This window comes from Narcine bancroftii, chromosome 5 (assembly GCF_036971445.1).
Source record: "Narcine bancroftii isolate sNarBan1 chromosome 5, sNarBan1.hap1, whole genome shotgun sequence".
NCBI classification, from domain to species: domain Eukaryota; kingdom Metazoa; phylum Chordata; class Chondrichthyes; order Torpediniformes; family Narcinidae; genus Narcine; species Narcine bancroftii.
In genome coordinates this window covers 213,051,174-213,072,601 of record NC_091473.1, presented here as the reverse complement: position 1 = coordinate 213,072,601, position 21,428 = coordinate 213,051,174, and the positions used below count along the sequence as shown (strand labels likewise).

The following is a 21,428-nucleotide window of genomic DNA, read 5'->3' as shown; positions in this document are numbered from 1 at the left end:
GTGATCATAACCACATCTCGTACAGTTGTAAGAGGATGTACCAAGTTTGAAGAGGAGGGGGAAAGGTTAAATGAACCAGGGAGCTGAAAGTTTGGCCTCCAACAGCAGAAAATAGAGAGTGCAGGACAGTGGGAGGGGGATGGAGGTGCAGGTGCAGGAGGGAGGAGGGTCACAGAATGGTGGGGACTGTTGGATGGGGGGAGGGAGAGGACCCTGGGACGGGGGAGGGAGAGGACCCTGGGACGGGGGAGGGAGAGGACCCTGGGACGGGGGAGGGAGAGGACCCTGGGACGGGGGAGGGAGAGGACCCTGGGACGGGGGAGGGAGAGGACCCTGGGACGGGGGAGGGAGAGGACCCTGGGACGGGGGAGGGAGAGGACCCTGGGACGGGGAGGGAGAGGACCCTGGGACGGGGGAGGGAGAGGACCCTGGGACGGGGGAGGGAGAGGACCCTGGGACGGGGGAGGGAGAGGACCCTGGGACGGGGGAGGGAGAGGACCCTGGGACGGGGGAGGGAGAGGACCCTGGGACGGGGGAGGGAGAGGACCCTGGGACGGGGGAGGGAGAGGACCCTGGGACGGGGGAGGGAGAGGACCCTGGGACGGGGGAGGGAGAGGACCCTGGGACGGGGGAGGGAGAGGACCCTGGGACGGGGGAGGGAGAGGACCCTGGGACGGGGGAGGGAGAGGACCCTGGGACGGGGGAGGGAGAGGACCCTGGGACGGGGGAGGGAGAGGACCCTGGGACGGGGGAGGGAGAGGACCCTGGGACGGGGGAGGGAGAGGACCCTGGGACGGGGGAGGGAGAGGACCCTGGGACGGGGGAGGGAGAGGACCCTGGGACGGGGGAGGGAGAGGACCCTGGGACGGGGGAGGGAGAGGACCCTGGGACGGGCCTGCACCTGCCCCTGGAACTGAACTTTACCCTGCGGTTGACCACATCCAGATCGATGTCTGCTTTCTTCGCCCACTTCTGCCAGAAGTTGGGATCATCCAAAGAAATGTCTGTCCTGTTGCCTGTGGCCACGAAGCTCGCCTGCAACACAGGAGGTGGGCAGACGTGAGGACACTTTTCGGATCCGGAAGCAGCTAGAAACGGAGGCAGGGGTAGCAGGGGGAAGGATGTTACTCAGGTAGAGGCCTTATGATACACATGGGTTTGGTAGCTCACTGTCAAGTACAATGGTCAGTGGTACGGAATTCCCACACGTTTGCCAGATCCTCTGGCTATAACAGCATACATTAAGTCATCACCCGTGAGCTAAAGGGGGAACAAATAGAAAGGACAGAAGGAGGAATGTTCCCAGATGCAGATCACGCAAGTCAACAAATGGCTTCTCAGATGTTTTGTGGGGGGGGGGGGGCGGGGGCGGTCTAGGGTTCAGGGTAGAATGGGAAGGTTCAAGAGTCTGAGGGCTATTGGACAGAAAATTCTTGAACCAGGAGGTGCTGGTCTTCAGGTATTAGCACCTTGTGCTCAAAGGGGGCAGTGAGAAGAAGTTATGACCAGGGTGATGGGGATCCTTTATGACGTTAGCTTCCTTCTTGAGACAACACTTCATATCAATGTATGTAGTGAACAGGAGGTTGGAGATGGAAGTGAGATTGTTGATGAAAAGGTTTACATAGGTCGGCACAACATCGTGGACTGTGTTGGAACGTTCTCTGTTCTAATTAGTTTATTATTAGTTTTTCTTACAAGAACCTGTTGGGCTGCAGCAACTCAGAATTGTGGTGCATGTGTACACTGTGCGCTGTGCATGACAGTAAACTCATCACCATCAGTTTGACATGGGCATTGTGTTCAGTATAGACATGTCTGGGAAGAACCCTCTGTGACCTCACCTTGGCGAAGGTGGAGCCCTTGCCCTCGGTCTCAATGGTGATGGTGGTGGTCCGGCGTGAGAGAATTTGGTCGATGTCCTCCTCACAGAATTTGGAGCCCTCGTCCTCCTCGTCCATGATGGCTCCGTATGCCCCTTTACGCAGCAGGTCCTCAATCTCCTTCTTGGAGAACTGCTGGATCTGCAGAGATGATGACAGTTCGACTGAGTAGGTGGGCAACAGAGAGGCTTGCTGACTGGACCCAGGAAACCTGGTCTTGAGATATGGGAAGAACATAGGAAGTAGGAACAGGAGTAGGCCAAAAATGGCCCATCGAGCCTGCTCCGCCATTCAATACGATCATGGCTGATCTAATTTATGACCTAACTCCACCTACCTTCCTTCTCCCCATATCCCCTAATTCCTCTATCATGTAAAAATTTATCTAACCGAATTTTAAATATGTTTAATGAGGCAGCCTCAACCACTTCCCTGGTTAGAGAATTCCAAACATTCACTACTCTCTGGGGAAAACTATTTTTCATCATCTCTGTCCTAAATCTACTGCCCCGAATCTTGAGACTGTGTCCTCTCGTTTTAGTTTCCCCGGCCAGCTCAAAAAACCTTCCTACATCTATCCTATCCATACCCTTCATAATCCTATATGTTTCTATAAGATCTCCTCTCATTCTTCTGAACTTGAGCGAATACAATCCTAGATGATTTAATCTTTCATCATAAGTCAACCCCTTCATCCCAGGGATCAACCTAGTAAACCTCCTCTGGACCATCTCCAAAGCCAGTATATCCTTCCTCAAATATGGAGACCAGAACTGGACACAGTACTCCAGATGTGGACTCACCAGTACCTTATACAGTTGCAACATTACCTCCCTACTCCTGAATTCAATTCCTCTAGCGATGAAGGCCAACATTCCATTTGCCTTCTTAATAACCTGCTGCACCTGCAACCTAACTTTTTGCGATTCATGCACAAGCACTCCCAAGTCCCTCTGCACAACAGCATGCTATAGTTTTTCACCCTTTAAATAATATTCAGCTCTTTTATTTTTCTTGCCAAAGTGGATAACCTCACACTTACTAACATTGTACTCCATCTGCCAGACCTTTGCCCACTCATCCAGCTTAACTATATCCCTCTGCAGACTCTCCACATCCTCATTACAATTTGCTCTTCCACTCAATTTGGTGTCATCCGCAAACTTGGCTACACCACATTTTGAGGAGGGGCTGCTTCTTCTAGAGAAGAGCGAGTCTGGGGAATCCTCTACCCGAGGAAGCAGGAGAGGCGTGTTAGAGACACGGAGAGATGTTTGAAGAGAGGGAGAACAAAGGGTGAGGGGGAGCTGAGTCCACGGCGGGATCTTGTCGTAGGGGGAAGCAAGCTTGATCAAAACTTGTCGACCCTGGAATGATTTGGAGAAACCTTGTTCCCTTCCTCACATCCCATGGATGAGGGGTGACCTGTGCAGAGATGAAGAGATTCTCAGGATGTTCCATCCCCTCCACACCCATCCTGTTTGCACCCCTCAGGAACCAACATGTTTCCATCTATTGAAGGCAGAACAGTCCAGTGCCTGAACAGGCCCTTTGGCCCACATGTTTGTGTCAGCCCCGATGCCCAAATCAATCTGACCCCCTGCTACCTGCACATGACCTGTAACCCTCCACTCACTGCAGGCTGAAGGGGTCTGTTTGAAAGCTGCTTCAAATCGACTGTTATTTCCCCCACTCTCCCTCCCCCGTCCCAGGGTCCTCCCCTCCCCCGTCCCAGGGTCTTCCGTCTCTCATCCAACAGTCCCCTCCATTCTGTGACCCTCCTCCTCCTGCACCCCCACCTCCACCCCACTGGCTGCTCATTCCAGACCCACAGTGTAAAAACTTACCCCCACATTTCCCATAAGCTCTCCCTGCCCAACCTTGGACACTCATCCTCCGGTGGGTGAGGTTTTCCCTGGGGAAAAGATTCTAACTGTCCTCCCTATCGTCACCCCTCATCATTTTTCAAATCTTCATCATGTCTCGCCTCAGCCTTCCAACCTTCCAGAGATTCCAGCACAGTTCAGATCCTTCAGCCCACTATGCAGTGCCAACCTACGTAAATCTACTTCACAACAATCTCAACCTTTCCTCCCTCACACCATACCCTCTATTCTTCTTACATCCAAGTGCCTGTCCAAGAGTTTTATTTTTAAAACTGTCCCTATTTAACCAGCCTCCACCACCACAACCAGTAATGTATTACAGGCACTCACCACTCTCTGTGTCAAAATCATATCCCTGACGTCTCTCTTAAACCTTCCTGACTTCCTCTCCACTTCTCCGCACAAGCCACTAACACAGTTCAGGAAGGGGTGGGGAACATCACCAGTCATTGAGCTCCAGAACATGTTCCATCCATCACTGTCCCCTGCCTAGTCAAACTCACAGTTTAATTTGTACAACCATGTGGATAGGGAAGGCCTACTCTTGCAAGAGAGATGCATTGGCAGCCATTTGTCTCTCTCCTCAGTGCTCACCCCATTGACGTTGTTCTCCCGGCCACTCATGGACTGCAGGACAGCTTTGTCGAGGCCTAGCTTCAGACTGGCCTTATCGAACATCTCCCTCTCATATGAGTTGCGGGTGATCAGCCGGTACACCTTCACTGCTTTGCTCTGGCCGATCCTATGACAGCGAGCCTGGGCCTGCAGGAGCAATGGGAGAGGGTGTGAGGAGAGAGCAGATAACCCAAATCTTCTCTCTCCACTCCAGAGTGACCCTGGGGTATGAGGACTGACATAAAGAGCAGTGGGGACTACTGTTGAACAGAGACTTTAGGATATGAGGGTTAACATGGTAAACAGAGGGGAGTGTCACAGAACAAGAGAAACCACAGGGTATAAGGACTGACATAGTGAACAGTGGGCAGTGTTGTGGAACAGAGAGATTTTGGGGTATGAAGTCTGACATGAAGAATGATGGGGAGTGTTGAAGAACAGAGAGACCTTCGGGTACGAGGACTGGCACGGACAATCTGAGGAGTGTAAGGCCCTGGGTTGTGGAGGTGGGATGGTTGTGGCGGCTCTGGGGACTGGGACTACCAGTACCTGCAGGTCGTTCTGGGGATTCCAGTCCGAATCGAAGATGATACAGGTGTCGGCTGCTGTTAGGTTGATGCCCAGACCTCCGGCTCGGGTGCATAGAAGGAAGACGAAGCGGTCTGAGTCGGGCTTACTGAATCGGTCGATGGCTGCCTGCCGTAGATTTCCCCGCACCCTCCCGTCGATCCTCTCATAGAGGTACCTGGGGGCGCAAGTGGGGCACACGTGCTGAGGACAGAAGAAACCAGAGATGCCGGTGGTGGCCGGGGGTGGGGGAGCAGCACCCCAGTCTTGGTGCGCAACACACCACTTCCTCTCTCTGCAAATCCTCCAGTCCCCAAAACCCCTCCCTATCTATGCAACCCTCTTCAGTCCCCAACACCCCTCCCAGTCTATGTAACACTCTCTGGTCCCCTACACCCCTTCCTGTCTATGTAACTCCCTCTGGTCCTCAACACCCCTCTCTGTCGGGGTGGCTTGGGAGGAGGGGGGGGGAGAAAAAGTCACTGTATATGTGTGAAAATGAAAAAGTGAATATCATGGATAACGTGTTTTATGGTGTGAAAAAAAAAAAAAAAAAAAAAAATTAAAAAAAAAGGACAACACCTGGCTGGCTGTCCATCAGTCGGCCTGAATGGATCAAGCCCCACCTGGTCGGGTGTCAATCACCCTCCAGGATATAAGCCTGCGCCGGCCTCCCGAGGCCTCACTCAGAGTTGCTGCAGTCACAGCCAGCCTGGATCTGTGGAAGTCTTTGTGGATTAAAGCTTGTTGTACAGTCTTTAAAAAAAAACAAAACAAAAAAAAAAACAAAAAAAAAAACACCCCTCTCTGTCTATGCAACATCCTTTGGTCCCCAACACCCCTCCCTGTCTAGGTAATTCCCTCCAGTCTCCAACACTCCTCCCTGTCTATGTTATCCTCAGGTCCCCTACACCACTTTCTGTCTCTGTAACTCTCTCTGGTCCCCACACTCCTCTCTTTGTTACACCCTCCAATTCCCAACACCCCTCTCTGTCTCTGTAACACTCTCCCTGTCTTAACTATCCCTGTGTTAGTAACCTTCTCCAGTCCCCATCACCCCTCCATATATATCTGTGACCGCCACCCCCCCACCCATCTATCTTTGTAACCCACTCTGGTCCCCACACCTTTCCATATCTCTATAATCCCTCCAGTTGCCACACCTGCCCCATCTCTGTACCACCTCCGATCCCCACTCCCTTCTTTATCTGTGACCTCCCCCTCTGTTCTCCACACCCCTCCCTATCTGTGAATTCCCTCTCCCCCCGAGAATGGAGTGAGAAAGGGAGGGAGGGGATTGGTATGGGATGTGCCTCACCTCTTCTGAATGAGGTAGTCCTCCAGGATGTCCAGGCACCGCACCATTTGTGAGAAGACGAGCACCTTGTGGCCGCCAGCCTTGAGCTTGGGAAGCAGCTTGTCAATCAGCACCAGCTTCCCTGCTGACTGGATCATGGCCTGCAGGTGGAACTCAGGAGCCGTTGGGTCATGGATCTCCCGAAACTCCCCAAGAATCTTCTCCTCTGCGCCTGCCAGACACAGCAAAGTACAGGTGAGACATGGAGGAAGGTCCTGATTATCCCAGCCATCGCTCATTATGGGAAACCCAAACCCCTGGAGCAGAACCCCAGCCTGCGATCCATTCCTGAATATCTGTTATTCTATATATAAATTCTATACATAAGCTCTATGAACCCCAGGATCAGATCCCAGCCTGTGACCCATTCATGGAGATCTGTCATTCTACATAAAAATCTCCTGAACCCCTAGATCAGATCCTATCCTGTGATACTCTTCCACGTACCTCTTATGCTGTATATAACCACAAGAACCTTTCAATCAGAACCCAGCCTATCAACCACTCCTGGCTGGGGATCTGCTGTTCTACACATTAACCCCTTGCACCCGGATCAATTCCGAGCCAGTGACCCACTCTTTGGACCCGTTACTCTACAGATAAACTACCACAAATCCCATATCAAATCCAGGCCTCTTGAATCCCTGAATCAGATCTCAGTCTGTAATCCACCAAACCCCTAGAACAAATCCCAGCCTGTGACCCACTCCCAGGAATCTGCCATCAATATTTAATCACCCTGAATCCTTGGACCAGATTGCAGCCTGTGACCAAATAACTGGGTTCTGTTATTCTATAAACACCCCAAATCCCTGCGTCAGATCACAGCCTATGACCAACTTCCAGTGATCTGTTATTCTCTACACAAATACCCCGAAAGCCTGGATCAGATTTTAGTCTGTAACCCACTCCCATGGATCTGTTACTCTACAAATAAACTGTTGCTCCTGAACACCTGGATCAGATCCAAACTTGTGACCCATTCCCAGGAATGTGTTAGTCTCTTTATATACCACCCTCTACCAAAAACAAAGTACCCACTCTTGGGGATCTGTTATTCTATATATAAACCCATGAAATGCCTATCACCTCTCCCAGGGATCTGTTTCTCTACATAGAGACACCCCCGAAACCCTGAACCAGATCCTGGTCTGTGACCCACTCCTGGGGATATACTTTTTATATATGATCCTTCAGATCAGTTCCGAGCCTGCAATCCACTTCCGAGGATCAGTCATTTGATATTTAAACCTACCAAACCCTTGGATCAGATCCCAACAAGTGTCCAACTGGGGATTGGTTCATCAATACATAAACACCTATAACCCTAGTATCAAATCCCAGCCTACGACCCACTATCCGTAATCTGTTATTCTATGCATAAACATCCGAACCCCTGGATTAAATCGCAGCCTGCATCCACTCCCGATGAACTGTTATTCTATACATAAATCACCTGAAGCCCTGGTTCAGTTCCCAACCTGTGACCCATTCCCAGGATCTGTTATATTTAATTCACCTGAACCCTTGGATTAGATCCCAGCTTATGGCCAACATGTTCAGGATCGGTTATTCGATACATAAACACCCAAAACTCCCTAGAACAGATGGCAGCATCTTCTGGTGATCTGTTATTCTCTACATAAACACCCCAAACTCTTGGATCAGACCCCAGTCTGTCAACCACTCCCAGGATCTGTTGTTTCACATATAAAACCCCCAAACCCCAGGATTAGTTCCCAGCATGTGACTAACTCTGGGCACCTTTTGCACACACATCCCTTGAACCAGATCCCAGCCTGTAACCCACTCCCAGGGAACTGTTCCACACACATCCCAAACCCTCAGACAAATTACCCACACCCCACCCACCGTTGATGAGGTAGGGGTGGTTACAACACTTGCGTAGCTCCATCATGGTGTTGAGGAGGTTGGGCACATTGGCCTGGCCTGCCCCCTTGGCCAGGAAGGCGAAGTTGCGCTCCAGGATGGCACGGTAATACTTCTTCTGGATGTTGGTCAGCTCCACCTCGATGATGGTCTCCTCTTTGGGCGCTAGGTTCTTCTCCACGTCCTCCTTCAGGCGCCGGAGCATCATGGGCTTCAGAAGTGCCTGCAGCTTCTGCACCTGCCAGGGCGGGGTAAGAAGGCTCAGTGAGGGCAGGATGGTAGATGTCATTTACACGGTTCTTGGTGTAGCATGAAACAAGGTCCAAGGATCCAGAGGGTGGCCTCACAGCAACTGAAACAAATCTGAACACTTCAGTGCTACCCGCTCCAACGTGACCCCAACTGATCAGGGCGTGGACTCATCATCCCCCTCACCCTGTCACCTATTCTTCAAACATCTCTCCGTGTCCCCAGCACATTGAACGAGGCATCATCTTCTGCTTCCGTGGACTGAGAGTTCCCTGGATTTGGTCCTCTCTGGGAGCAGTAGCTCCTCAACTCTGTCCAAAACCTACTCTCAAGCTGTGACCCCAGTTCTGGTCTCACCCACTGGTAGGTGTTTCTACCTTATCCACCCTTCCCATCATTTCACACATCTCTGTGACATCCTTCCTCATCCATCTGAACTCCAGGGAGCCCTGTCCCAGATGACGCGATCTCTCCTCATGGACCAAGACTCTCCTCTCCAGAACCTACCTGCTGAACTTCCTCTGCACTCCCTCCACAGCAAGTCACACCTCCCTCGGATCAGGACACCAGAACTGCCCACAGTGCTCAGGGATGTCATCACCTTTTTCCTGCTCTACAACCCCACCCTTCCAGTTACAAAGGCCCAAAGTCCCATTGACCTTCACGAGGACTAGTTACACCTGCAGACCAACCTGTTATGATCCATGCACCAGCCCCACACCACACCCCCAACCCCAAAGTTAAACATGGCCTGGGGAAATATGCCTCCCCTCCATCGACTCCATCTGTACCATCAAAGCCCTTCTTCCCCATCTACTCTGTCTTTACCTCATTACAACCACTCCTGTCCTTCAATTCTATCTGTACCTCACCACACTCCCTCTACTCAATTAAGGACAGAGGTTTAAAGTGAAAAGGAACCCGAGGTGCACCTTCTTCAGACTGTGTATGGCAGGTGTATGGGATGAACTGGTGGAGGAAGGGATACTGACATCATTAACAGACACCTTGATGGATCCAGGGTTTGGGGAAGGTGAAGGTTCAGAGGGAGAAGGATCAGTGAATGAAGAAGGTTCATGGGGAGACAGGTCAGGAGATGGGAAACATTCAGGGGAAAACGGGTCGGGGAAGGTGGGTGTGGGGCAGGGTAGGCTCTGAGGGGGATGGAGGACGTCTCTGAGGGGGACGGCTCAGATGGAGACGGGGATAGAGAAGACTCAGACCGACTGGACAACGAGTTGGTCTACCAAGCGCTATCTCCCATAACAACCCCCCAAGTCCTACCTGTTCCTCGGTCTTCAGATCTCCAAACTCTTGAAGGAAGGCGGACTCCAAGGGAAACTGACCGGGCTCTAGGAAGTTGAGCAGGCTGAAAAGTTCCTCCACCGTGTTCTGCAGAGGAGTGCCTGTCAGCAGGACCTTGTGCTCCTATGAGAGGGTGGGGGTCAGGCAGGAGATCAGAGCAGTTTTATCAACAACCCCTCCCCCCGCTCCCCCATCCACTTCCCAAGATACAGAACCATGGAGTGCACCATACTCATAAAACATCCCTGCTGTTTGTCGATGGTGGGCTCCCGGTGGGGGTGGGGGGAGGGAGAGGTTCCAGGTGGGGGAGAAGGCTTCACTGGGATAGGAGAGGATGAGGCTCTGAAGGGGGAGGGCTAGGAGGATCCAAGGGTGGGGGAAGGGGGAGCAGAGGCTCCTGGGGGAGGGAAGTGGGAGGGGAATGGAGGCTCCTGGGGGGGAGGGGAATGGAGGCTCCTGGGGGGGGAGGGGAATGGAGGCTCCTGGGGGGGGAGGGGAATGGAGGCTCCTGGGGGGGAGGGGAATGGAGGCTCCTGGGAGGGGGAGGGGAATGGAGGCTCCTGGGGGGGAGGGAAATGGAGGCTCCTGGGGGGGAGGGAAATGGAGGCTCCTGGGGGGGGAGGGAAATGGAGGCTCCTGGGGGGGAGGGAAATGGAGGCTCCTGGGGGGGAGGGAAATGGAGGCTCCTGGGGGGGAGGGAAATGGAGGCTCCTGGGGGGGAGGGAAATGGAGGCTCCTGGGGGGGAGGGAAATGGAGGCTCCTGGGGGGGAGGGAAATGGAGGCTCCTGGGGGGGGGGAGGGGAATGGAGGAGGGGAAAGTAAGCTTGCGGCAAATATAAAAACCGACTGTAACAGCTTTTATAAATATGTCAAGAGGAAAAGATTGGTGAAATCCAGAGTAGGTCCTTTGCAGTTGGAATCAGGGGAATATATAATGGGGAATAAGGAAATGGCAGTTCAATTAAATTCTTACTTTAGTTCTGTTTTTACAAGAGAGGATACAAATAACCTCCCAAGGATGTTGGGAAACATAGAGACTAATGCAAGGGAGGAACTGAAAGAAATCAGTATCTCTAAGGACATGGTCTTGGGGAAATTGATGGGATTGAAGGCAGATAAATCCCAAGGGCCTGATAATCTACATCCTAGGGTACTCAAGGAAGTGTCCATTCAGATAGCAGATGCTTTAAGAATTATTTTCCAGAACTCGATAGACTCAGGATCAGTACCCATGGATTGGAGGGTAGCTAATGTTACCCCACTATTTAAAAAGGGGGGGGTAGAGAAAAAGCGGGGAATTATCGGCCGGTGAGCCTTACATCAGTAGTGGCCAAAATGATGGAATCCATTATTAAGGACATAATAGCGGAGCATATGACTAGCAGAGAAGGGATCGGACGGAGTCAACATGGATTTACAAAAGGTAAAATCGTGCTTGACAAATCTATTGGAATTCTTTGAGATGGTGATAGGTAAAATAGATGGGGGAGAGCCAGTGGATGTGGTGTACCTGGACTTCCAAAAGGCCTTCGATAATGTCCCGCATAAACGACTGGCTTCCAAAATCAAGGCTCATGGGATTGGGGGCAAAGTATTGATGTGGATTGAGAACTGGCTGGCAGGTAGAAGACAGAGACTTGGGATAAATAGCTCGTTTTCCCGACCCGTTTTCCCCTGAATGTTTCCCATCTCCTGACCTGTCTCCCCATGAACCTTCTTCATTCACTGATCCTTCTCCCTCTGAACCTTCACCTTCCCCAAACCCTGGACCAGTGGGGTACCACAGGGATCTGTACTGGGACCCCAGCTGTTCACAATTTACATTAATGATCTGGATCAGGGGATTGGATGTAATATCTCCAAATTTGCAAATGACACCAAGCTAGGAGGGGTTGTGTGCACGGAAGAAGGGGTCAGGAAGCTCCAGTGTGATTTGGATAAATTGAGGGACTGGGCAGATACATGGCAAATGCACTACAATGTGGATAAATGTGAGGTTTACATACAAACCGGAGGGCAGATTACTATTTGAATGCCAATAGATTAAGAGATGGGGAAGTGCAGAGAGACCTAGGGGTACTTGTACATCAGTCTCTGAAGGCGAGCATGCAGGTACAGCAGGCGGTTAAAAAGGCAAATGGTATGTTGGCCTTCATATCAAGAGGGTTTGAGTATAGGAACAAGGATACCTTACTGCAGCTGTACAGGGCCTTGGTGAGACCCCACCTGGAGTATTGTGTGCAGTTTTGGTCACCTTATCTAAGGAAGGATGTTCTTGCAATGGAGGGAGTGCAGAGGCGATTCACCATGGAATGGCAGGAATGACTTATGAGGAAAGATTGCGCAAATTGGGATTGTATTCGCTGGAGTTTAGAAGATTGAGAGGGATCTCATAGAGACATAAAATACTGGCAGGACTGGACAGAATGGATGCAGATGGGATGTTTCCAATGATGGGAAAATCCAGAACCCGGGGCCATGGTTTGAGGATAATAGGCAAACCATTTAGGACCGAGATGAGGAGGAATTTCTTTACCCAGAGGGTGGTGAATCTGTGGGCACAGAGGGCAGTAGAGGCAGGTTCATTAAATATATTTAAGAGGGAATTAGATCTATTTCTTCAGTATAAGGGTATTAAAGGTTACGGAGAGAAGGCGGGGACGGGGTACTGAACTTTAAGATCAGCCATGATCTCGTTGAATGGCGGAGCAGGCTCGAAGGGTCGAATGACCTACTCCTGCTCCTATCTTCTATGTCTGATGGAGGCTCCGGGGGGGGGGGGGGTGGGAGGGGAATGGAGGCTCCTGGGGGGGAAGGGAATGGAGGCTCCTGGGGGGGAAGGGAATGGAGGCTCCTGGGGGGGAAGGGAATGGAGGCTCCTGGGGGGGAAGGGAATGGAGGCTCCTGGGGGGGAAGGGAATGGAGGCTCCTGGGGGGGAAGGGAATGGAGGCTCCTGGGGGGGAAGGGAATGGAGGCTCCTGGGGGGGAAGGGAATGGAGGCTCCTGGGGGGGGAGGGGAGCAGAGGCTCCTGGGGGGGAGGGGAGCAGAGGCTCCTGGGGGGGAGGGGAGCAGAGGCTCCTGGGGGGGAGGGGAGCAGAGGCTCCTGGGGGGGAGGGGAGCAGAGGCTCCTGGGGGGGAGGGGAGCAGAGGCTCCTGGGGGGAGGGGAGCAGAGGCTCCTGGGGGGAGGGGAGCAGAGGCTCCTGGGGGGAGGGGAGCAGAGGCTCCTGGGGGGAGAGGGGAAGCAGAGGCTCCTGGGGGGAGAGGGGGAGCATAGGTTCGGGGGGGGGGGGGGAATGGGAGCTGAGGCTCCAGTGGGGGTGGGGTAAAGAGGAGCAAAGGCTCCGGCAGGGCAACAGGTAGGGCCTCCAGAAGAGGTGGGGCTCCATGGGACGGAGCAGGTAGAGGCTTTGGGTGGGGAATGGGGTGGAGTGGGTCAGGGCTCCAGGGGGAGTGGAGTGGGCAGGGGCTCGTGGAGTGGAAGTGGAGCGGTCTGGGGCTCTGGGGTGGAAGTGGACTGGGGAGGGTAAAAATTTACTGGGTAGTAGGGGTTATGGGCTCTGAGGGGTGGAGGGGGTATTGAGTAGGGGCTCCAGGGATTAGAGTGGGCATGGGCCTCAGAGAGTGGAGTGGGTAGGGGGCAGGAGATCCTGGGGAAGGAGCAGGCAGGGCCTCCGGGGAGTGGAGGGGTAGGGCCTCCAGGGAGTGGAGGGGATGTAGGCAACATGGGTGGAGATGGACTATACTTTGGGGGGTGGAGGGGAATGGGGGTTCTCAGAGAAGAGGCAATAGGAGAGAATGGGATTTGAGGACCTCGGGGATGAGGTGGGGGGGAAGGCACTGTTGGGGGAGGGAAAAGAACCCACCAGTTCCATCATTTTTAGGCCTTCAAGCAGCTTGCAGTTACGGTTCTTGAGTCGGTGTGCCTCGTCGATAATGACACAACGCCAGGCAATCTCCCGCAGTTCCGGGCACTCTGACAGGATCATCTCGAAGGTGGTGATCAGGGCATCAAAGCGGTAGGCTCCTGGCACAAAGTGGCCCTAGAGACATGGTTCATAGGTCATACAAAGGGGCAGGGATGAACAGGAAATATGTCAGTGGTGGGGGGGAGGGATATTGGGCAAGAGGGAGGGCTGGAGCAAGGGGGGTGAGCAGTCAAGGTGCGCTGAGGGGAAAGGAGAGCTGAAGGGCGCAGAGGGTTGGAGGGGAAAAGGAGAGGGTTGGGGGTAGGGAGGGGGGTGGGGGTAGGGAGAGGGGTGGGGGGGGTAGGGAGAGGGGTGGGGGGTAGGGAGAGGGGTGGGGGGGTAGGGAGAGGGGTGGGGGGGGTAGGGAGGGGGGTGGGGGTAGGGAGAGAGGTGGGGGGGTAGGGAGAGGGGTGGGGGGTAGGGAGAGGGGTGGGGTGTAGGGAGAGGGGTGGGGTGTAGGGAGAGGGGTGGGGGGGTGGAGGGAGAGGGGTGGGGGGAAAAGGGGTGGGGGGGTGGAGGGAGAGGGGTGGGGGGTGGAGGGAGAGGGGTGGGGGGGTGAAGGGAGAGGGGTGGGGGGTGTGAAGGGAGAGGGGTGGGGGGTGTGAAGGGAGAGGGGTGGGGGGTGTGAAGGGAGAGGGGTGGGGAAGAGGATTAAAGCCCCAAACTCTACCTTCCCGTCCCGGCAGTACATCTCGTACTGCTGGATCATCTGGCGACTGGCCAGGCTGCCGTGGTACACGATGGCATTCATGTCGGTCCAGGTAGTGAACTCTCGCTCCCAGTTGGTGATGGTGGAGAGCGGAGCGATGACCAAGAAGGGTCCTTGGATACCCGTTGTGTATACCTCCTCCAAGAAGGTGATCGACTGGATCGTCTTGCCCAGACCCATCTCGTCCGCCAGGATGCAGTTCTGTCTGCGGTGTGTAGGGTAGGGGAGAGAGGGAGTAGGAAGACGTGGCTCAGTAATACTGTGTCTCCCAAAGCCTCCTGCCCATTTGCACATCTGAGATACCCCTCCTATCACAACAATGTTCCTATCATTTTTCTTCCCATCCTGACCCACTTCCCTGTCCCTCCTTCCCGCACACCCCTCACTTCCCCGTCCCTCTTCCCCCCGCACCCCTCACTTCCCCGTCCCTTCTCCCCCTGCACCCCTCACTTCCCTGTCCCTCCTCCCCCCGCACCCCTCACTTCCCTGTCCCTGCTCCCCCCACAGCCCTCTGATTCCCTCCTCCTCCCCGCACCCCTCACTTCCCTGTCCCTGCTCCCCCCACAGCCCTCTGAGTCCCTGCTCCCCCCGCAGCCCTGAGTCCCTGCTCCCCCCCGCAGCCCTCTGAGTCCCTGCTCCCCCGCAGCCTTCTGTCCCTGCTCCCCCGCAGCCTTCTGTCCCTGCTCCCCCGCAGCCTTCTGTCCCTGCTCCCCCCACAGCCTTCAGTCCCTGCTCCCCACAGCCCTCTCAGTCCCTGCTCCCCACAGCCCTCTCAGTCCCTGCTCCCCACAGCCCTCTCAGTCCCTGCTCCCCACAGCCCTCTCAGTCCCTGCTCCCCACAGCCCTCTCAGTCCCTGCTCCCCCACAGCCCTCAGTCCCTGCTCCCCCCACAGTCCCTGCTACCCCCCAACACTCGCTCCACCTCAACCACCACACCTCTTCCTGTCCATGCTTCCCCCCACACCATACCCCAACCCTTCCTTACTTCCCCAGGGGAGTGGGAGGTTGGGTGAGGTGTGAGACCAACCTGTTGTACCAGTTGAAGAGCAGCCAGTTGACCCCCTCAAGCTGGTACTCGCGCAGCTGGTTGTTGTTCCTGTACTCCCGAAACTGGTCCAGCTTCTTCCAGGCCTTGGCCGGGGGGCGTTCCTGCAGGGGACAGGGGAGAGGTCATATTAAAATTAACAAGAGTAGGAGGGTGGTGGGGAGGAACACGACTGGAGAGTAGGCGCATTGACCAGGTGGTGGAGGCATGCTGACTGGGGGGGGGACGCGCACCGACAGGGTGGGGGCGGACACACGTTGACGGGTCATGCATAAGGTGCTTTTGAGATGACACGGTGATGAGCCCTGCATAAGGGGCGGGGTCCACACTGATGGTTGGGGGGACACAATGTGGATGGGCGGGTTTCTCACCACATGTTCCAGCTGTGGCCGGCGGGCCTGCAACCTGTCAAACTCCTCGATCTTTGCCTCATCCACGTCCTCCTTCAGTTCCCACGTGCTGTCTTCATACGGCAGGGAACACCACTTCACCAGGTAGTACACCACCGGCTGTCAGGGGACATGGTCAGCAGGCTTTTCGTCCCCCCATCGCATTCCCCCCTCCCTAAACCTGCCCCTCCCGCTCCTCTCATTCCCCCCCCACACCTTGGCAGGAAGAACCATTTCATCAAGTAGTACACCACTGACTGTCAGGGAGCATGGTCAGCAGGATATTCCCCTACCCTTCCTGCTCCTTCCCAATCTTCCCTTAATCCCCACCCCGGCAGGGTGTACTTTGCCAGGTAGCGTACCATTGGCTGTCAGTGCACAGTCAGCAGGGTGCATATCCCCTATTACCTTCCCTCCCCCTCCTCTCCTACCTCCTCCTCTTCCTGACCTTTCCCCACATTCTCTCTCCCTTCTCCCTCCTCACCATCATCTATCCCTTCCTCCCTCTTCACACCCTCCTACCTTGTCTCCTCAACCCCACGACCTCCTTCCCTCACCTCCCCGTTTTCTTTGTCAACACTGTTGGACTCCTCCAGCAAGCGATCGACCTCGACGTAGTCTGGGTTGAAGGGCTCCTCGTCCTGGAGGGGGGAAGAGAGGCAGGGAAGGTGAGAAGACAGAGGTGGGAGCAGGACCGGAAACGGGGCAAAGTTGGGTGCGGACCACTGTTAGGGTCTCACCTCATGGAATATGTGTCTCATTTGAGCCATCTTGGCCTTGAACCGCTTGATTTTCTGGTGAATCCGCTTATCCCTCTCCAGCTGTTGAAGGTTGGCCCACTCACAGTGGAGGTATGAGCTGGAACACAGCAGGGCACCTCAGAACTGGCACAGGGCAGAGGAGAAGGGAGGAGGGAGGGGAGATGGGAGCTGCTGGCCCACTCAATGTAGAGATAAGAGATGGAGCACAGCAGGGCATCCCAGAACTGGCACAAGGTGGGGAGGTGTTGGGGAGGGGAAAGGAAAAGAGATAGAGGAGGAGGTAGGAAAGGGGACAGAGGAGAGGGCAGGTGAGAGGGAAGGTTGGCCCACTCACTGTGGAGGTAGGAGCTGGAACACAGAATGGGCATAGGGTGATGCGGTGTGAGGAAATGCAGGTGAAAGGAAGGGGAAGGGGTGTAATAGAGGAAGGGTGGGGAGGGATTTAGTGGGAAATTGGGCGGCGAGTGGGAGGGAGGCAGCGAAAAAGGAGGAAGGCAGAGGGAGGGAGGGACACAGTGAGGCAGAGGGGAGGGAGAGAGGGAGGCAGAGGGGGAGGGAGGGACACAGCAAGGAGAGGAGTGAGGGAGCAAGGGAGGGCACATTTCTCGGTGACACCAACTCACTAGTTTTTATATTTGACATAGAACTCCTCCACGTCCGTGTACTGTCCTGGGAACACCTGTGGGTAGCCAAGGGTTGGAGTCAGCGTGGGGAGTCTCCCTTTCCCACCACCCAAACGTACACAGATGAACCCACATACCCAGTGGGGCATGTCCCATCACATCCCAGACATGTGGCAGATGCTGTGCACACAGATTAACCCCACCCACCCTAAGGGACTGTCCCATCACACCGGATGTGTAGACAGGAGTGGCTGGGGAGGGGCGGGGGGGTGGTAAGAAGGGATGATGTGTACACTGACTCACCCACCCACACAGTGGGGACCATTCCATCACACTTCGGTTGTGCATACGGGAGTAGGGAGGGCGGATGCTGTGTTCTCACTGCTTCCTCAGGCAGCAGGTACAGAAACATGAAGACCAGTACCACCAGGTTCAAGAAGAAGATCTTTGCAACAGCTATCAGGCTATTGAACCTCCCCTATACTCTCACTCAAGACAACTCTGGGACCCAAAAGTTCTGTCTGCGTGACTGAGATCCCATTTTTATTTTCCCCTTGCACCAACAGAAACTTTAAATCCTTCGATTTATTTATAAAAAAAAGTATTCCAGAACAATATAGGCCCTTCAGTCCACGATGTGCCAAACCTACTCCACAACAATCTAACTCTTCCCTCCCTCACACCCAGAACCCACTGTTTTCTTACATCCTTGTGCTTGTCCAAAAGTCTTTTAAATGTCCCGATTGTACCAGCTTCCACCACTACCCCTCACAATGCATTCCAAGCACCCACCACTATAATGTATAAAACACTTCTGACATCGCCCCTAAACTTTCCTCCATTCACCTTAAAAAGATGAAATATTATGTTCACTCTGGTTGCCTCAATTCAGGAAGGATGTGGAAACTTTGGAGAGGGTGCAGAGGAGATTCACCAGGATGCTACGAGATAAGATAACAGAGCTTTGGCTTTTCTCCAATGCAATAGCTTAATAAGTTATGAGAGGCACACACATAGAGCACTTTTTCCCCAGGGTGACAGTAGCAAATACCAGAGGTTATATGACAAAGACAAGGGAGGAAAGTTTAGGGGAGACATTAAAGATGTTTGTTTTAACATACAGTAGTGGGTTCTGGGGATGATGGAGGAGTCTGACACAATGGGGACATTTAAGCCTCTTGGACAGGCACTGGGATGCAAGAAAAAGAGGGTTATGGGTGTGAGATAGGAAAGGTTTAAGTTGCTGAGTAATTCACATAGGTTGGCACATGGCTTGTAGTGTTCTATATTCACTGGTATATGCTGTTGTCAACTCGGGGGAAAAAGGTGCTGGCTATACACTTGACCAAAGACCCTCATCATCTTGCACATTCATAATCAGTCACCTGTCGCCCTCCAAAGTGAACAGCCCTGTCAACTTTGCAAGCCCTTGTTCTGTCAGGGTGCGTCAAGGTGATTTCATGTACAATTCTGCTGCTGGTATGCCAGTGGAAATTCAGGTGCTTCTGTACCTGTATGTATGACAATAAGCAGACTTGGGCAAGGGGTTCTGGAAGAGACCAGAGGGAGCGGTGGAACCGGAAAATGGCTTGAGGCCAGGTAGGAGGGAGGAGGGTTCTCTCCCCATCCTTACTGCTGAGCTGAGCCCCAGGGAACACAGGTGGCAGACACACCCACCTCTTTCTTTGCCAGCCGATATGAGAGGATCTTATCCACGATGGCGGCATCTTCCTCACTGGGATTTTCCTGGCGAAGGGAGGAGACTGCACTTCAGTGAGGCCTGTTGGTGTGAGGGGGGTGGGGGAGAGAGTGGTGGGAGAGTTCTCCTACAGCCCCCGGAGTGATGGTCTGCCCCACATCATGTCAGTGCTGACCTATTAGACCAATTTGACTATACCAGGCCAGAGACCAAGGCCATTCAGCCAATCCAAAGTGCTCTGCTAGCCGATCAGCTAACTTCAATGCCCAATCCCTGCTTTCCCTCCAACATCCCTTGTCCATGCTTACCCTCCACCTTCCTCTCGATCCATGCTTCACTCCATGTCCTTTCCCTCCATCTTACCCTCGATCCCTGCTCTCTCCATCCTCCCCTCGATCCCTGCTATTCCTCCATTCCCCCTCCATCCAGCCGTCCTCTCGTCCCTCCATCCCGCCGCCCTATCCACCAGTCCCTCCATCCCACTGCTCTCTCCACCTCCCCTCGATCCTGCCGCCCTCTCCACCTCCCCTCGATCCCGCCGCCCTCTCCACCTCCCCTCGATCCCGCCGCCCTCTCCACCTCCCCTCGATCCCGCCGCCCTCTCCACCTCCCCTCGATCCCGCCGCCCTCTCCACCTCCCCTCGATCCCGCCGCCCTCTCCACCTCCCCTCGATCCCGCCGCCCTCTCCACCTCCCCTCGATCCCGCCGCCCTCTCCACCTCCCCTCGATCCCGCCGGCCTCTCCACCTCCCCTCGATCCCGCCGCCCTCTCCACCTCCCCTCGATCCCGCCGGCCTCTCCACCTCCCCTCGATCCCGCCGCCCTCTCCACCTCCCCTCGATCCCGCCGCCCTCTCCACCTCCCCTCGATCCCGCCGCCCTCTCCACCTCCCCTCGACCCCGCCGCCCTCTCCACCTCCCCTCGACCCCGCCGCCCTCTCACCTCCCCTCGACCCCGCCGCCCTCTCCACCTCCCCTCAATCCCGCCGCCCTCTCACCTCCCCTCGATCCCGCCGCCCTCTCCACCTCCCCACGATCCCGCCGCCCTCTCCACCTGCCCTCGATCCCGCCGCCCTCTCCACCTCCCCTCGACCCCGCCGCCCTCTCCACCTCCCCTCGAACCCGCCGCCCTCTCACCTCCCCATGACCCCGCAGCCCTCTCACCTCCCCTCGACCCCGCCGCCCTCTCACCTCCCCACGATCCCGCCGCCCTCTCCACCTCCCCACGATCCCGCCGCCCTCTCCACCTCCCCACAATCCCGCCGCCCTCTCCACCTCCCTCGATCCCGCCGCCCTCTCCACCTCCCCTCGACCCCGCCGCCCTCTCCACCTCCCCTCGAACCCGCCGCCCTCTCACCTCCCCTCGACCCCGCCGCCCTCTCACCTCCCCTCGACCCTCGCCGCCCTCTCCACCTCCCCTCGACCCCGCCGCCCTCTCCACCTCCCCTCGATCCCGCCGCCCTCTCCACCTCCCCTCGATCCCGCCGCCCTCTCCACCTCCCCTCGATCCCGCCGCCCTCTCCACCTCTCCTCGATCCAGCCGCCCTCTCCACCTCCCCTCGATCCCGCCGCCCTCTCCACCTCCCCTCGATCCCGCCGCCCTCTCCACCTCCCCTCGATCCCGCCACCCTCTCCACCTCCCCTCGATCCCGCCGCCCTCTCCACCTCCCCTCGATCCCGCCGCCCTCTCCACCTCTCCTCGATCCAGCCGCCCTCTCCACCTCCCCTCGATCCCGCCGCCCTCTCCACCTCCCCTCGATCCCGCCGCCCTCTCCACCTCCCCTCGATCCGCCACCCTCTCCACCTCCCCTCGATCCCGCCGCCCTCTCCACCTCCCCTCGATCCCGCCGCCCTCTCCAACCTCCCTCCAGCCCGCCTTTCTCTCCACCCTCACTCAATCCTGCTTTCTGTCCACCATCTCCTCGATCATCTTTCTCTTCATCCTCCCTCGATTCCACCTTCCTCTCCACCATCCCCTCCATCACATCTCTCCACCCTCCCCTCGATTCCGTCTTTCTCTCCACCCTCCCCTCGATCCCGTCTTTCTCTCCACCCTCCCCTCGATCCTGTCTTTCTCTCCACCCTCCCCTCAATCCCGTCTTTCTCTCCACACTCCACTCGATCCCGTCTTTCTCTCCACCCTCCCCTCGATCCCGTCTCTCTCCACCTTCCCTCGATCACGTCTTCCTCTCCACCTTCTCTCGATCACGTCTTCCTCTCCACCCTCCCCTCGATCACGTCTTTCTCTCCACTTCCCCTCGATCACGTCTTTCTCTCCACCCTCCCCTCGATCCCGTCTTTCTCTCCACCTTCCCTCGATCCCGTCTTTCTCTCCACCTTCCCTCAATCTCGTCTTTCTCTCTACCCTCCCCTCGATCCCGTCTTTCTCTCCACCTTCCCTTGATTCCATCTTCCTCTCCATCTTCCCTCGATCCCGTCGTTCTCTCCACCTCGCCTCGATCACATCTTTCTCTCCACCTCC

At 55.3% G+C, this 21,428-nt stretch overlaps 1 protein-coding gene across 6 annotated transcripts in view; it reads right to left on the bottom strand.

Moving 5' to 3' along the window:
- The window catches only part of chd8 (chromodomain helicase DNA binding protein 8), a 62,033-nt gene that overhangs the window by 10,529 nt on the left and 30,076 nt on the right, over nt 1-21,428 (bottom strand). For 5 of the 6 annotated variants that reach the window (XR_011358307.1, XM_069941083.1, XM_069941082.1 and 2 more), the window contains exons 7-21: nt 18,926-18,994; nt 17,249-17,304; nt 16,605-16,722; nt 16,422-16,505; nt 15,847-15,984; nt 15,458-15,579; nt 14,392-14,635; nt 13,620-13,796; nt 9,732-9,875; nt 8,181-8,436; nt 6,270-6,480; nt 4,934-5,129; nt 4,364-4,531; nt 1,845-2,024; nt 925-1,035 (exon numbers count right to left, since the gene is read on the bottom strand). Coding sequence is in view for 5 of the 6 variants with exons in the window: in XM_069941083.1 (XP_069797184.1) it covers nt 925-1,035; nt 1,845-2,024; nt 4,364-4,531; nt 4,934-5,129; nt 6,270-6,480; nt 8,181-8,436; nt 9,732-9,875; nt 13,620-13,796; nt 14,392-14,635; nt 15,458-15,579; nt 15,847-15,984; nt 16,422-16,505; nt 16,605-16,722; nt 17,249-17,304; nt 18,926-18,994 (2,274 nt within the window). In the remaining variant the exon portion in view is untranslated. The remainder of the gene's footprint in view (nt 1-924; nt 1,036-1,844; nt 2,025-4,363; nt 4,532-4,933; nt 5,130-6,269; nt 6,481-8,180; nt 8,437-9,731; nt 9,876-13,619; nt 13,797-14,391; nt 14,636-15,457; nt 15,580-15,846; nt 15,985-16,421; nt 16,506-16,604; nt 16,723-17,248; nt 17,305-18,925; nt 18,995-21,428) is intronic. The other variant, XM_069941086.1, reaches the window with a different exon arrangement.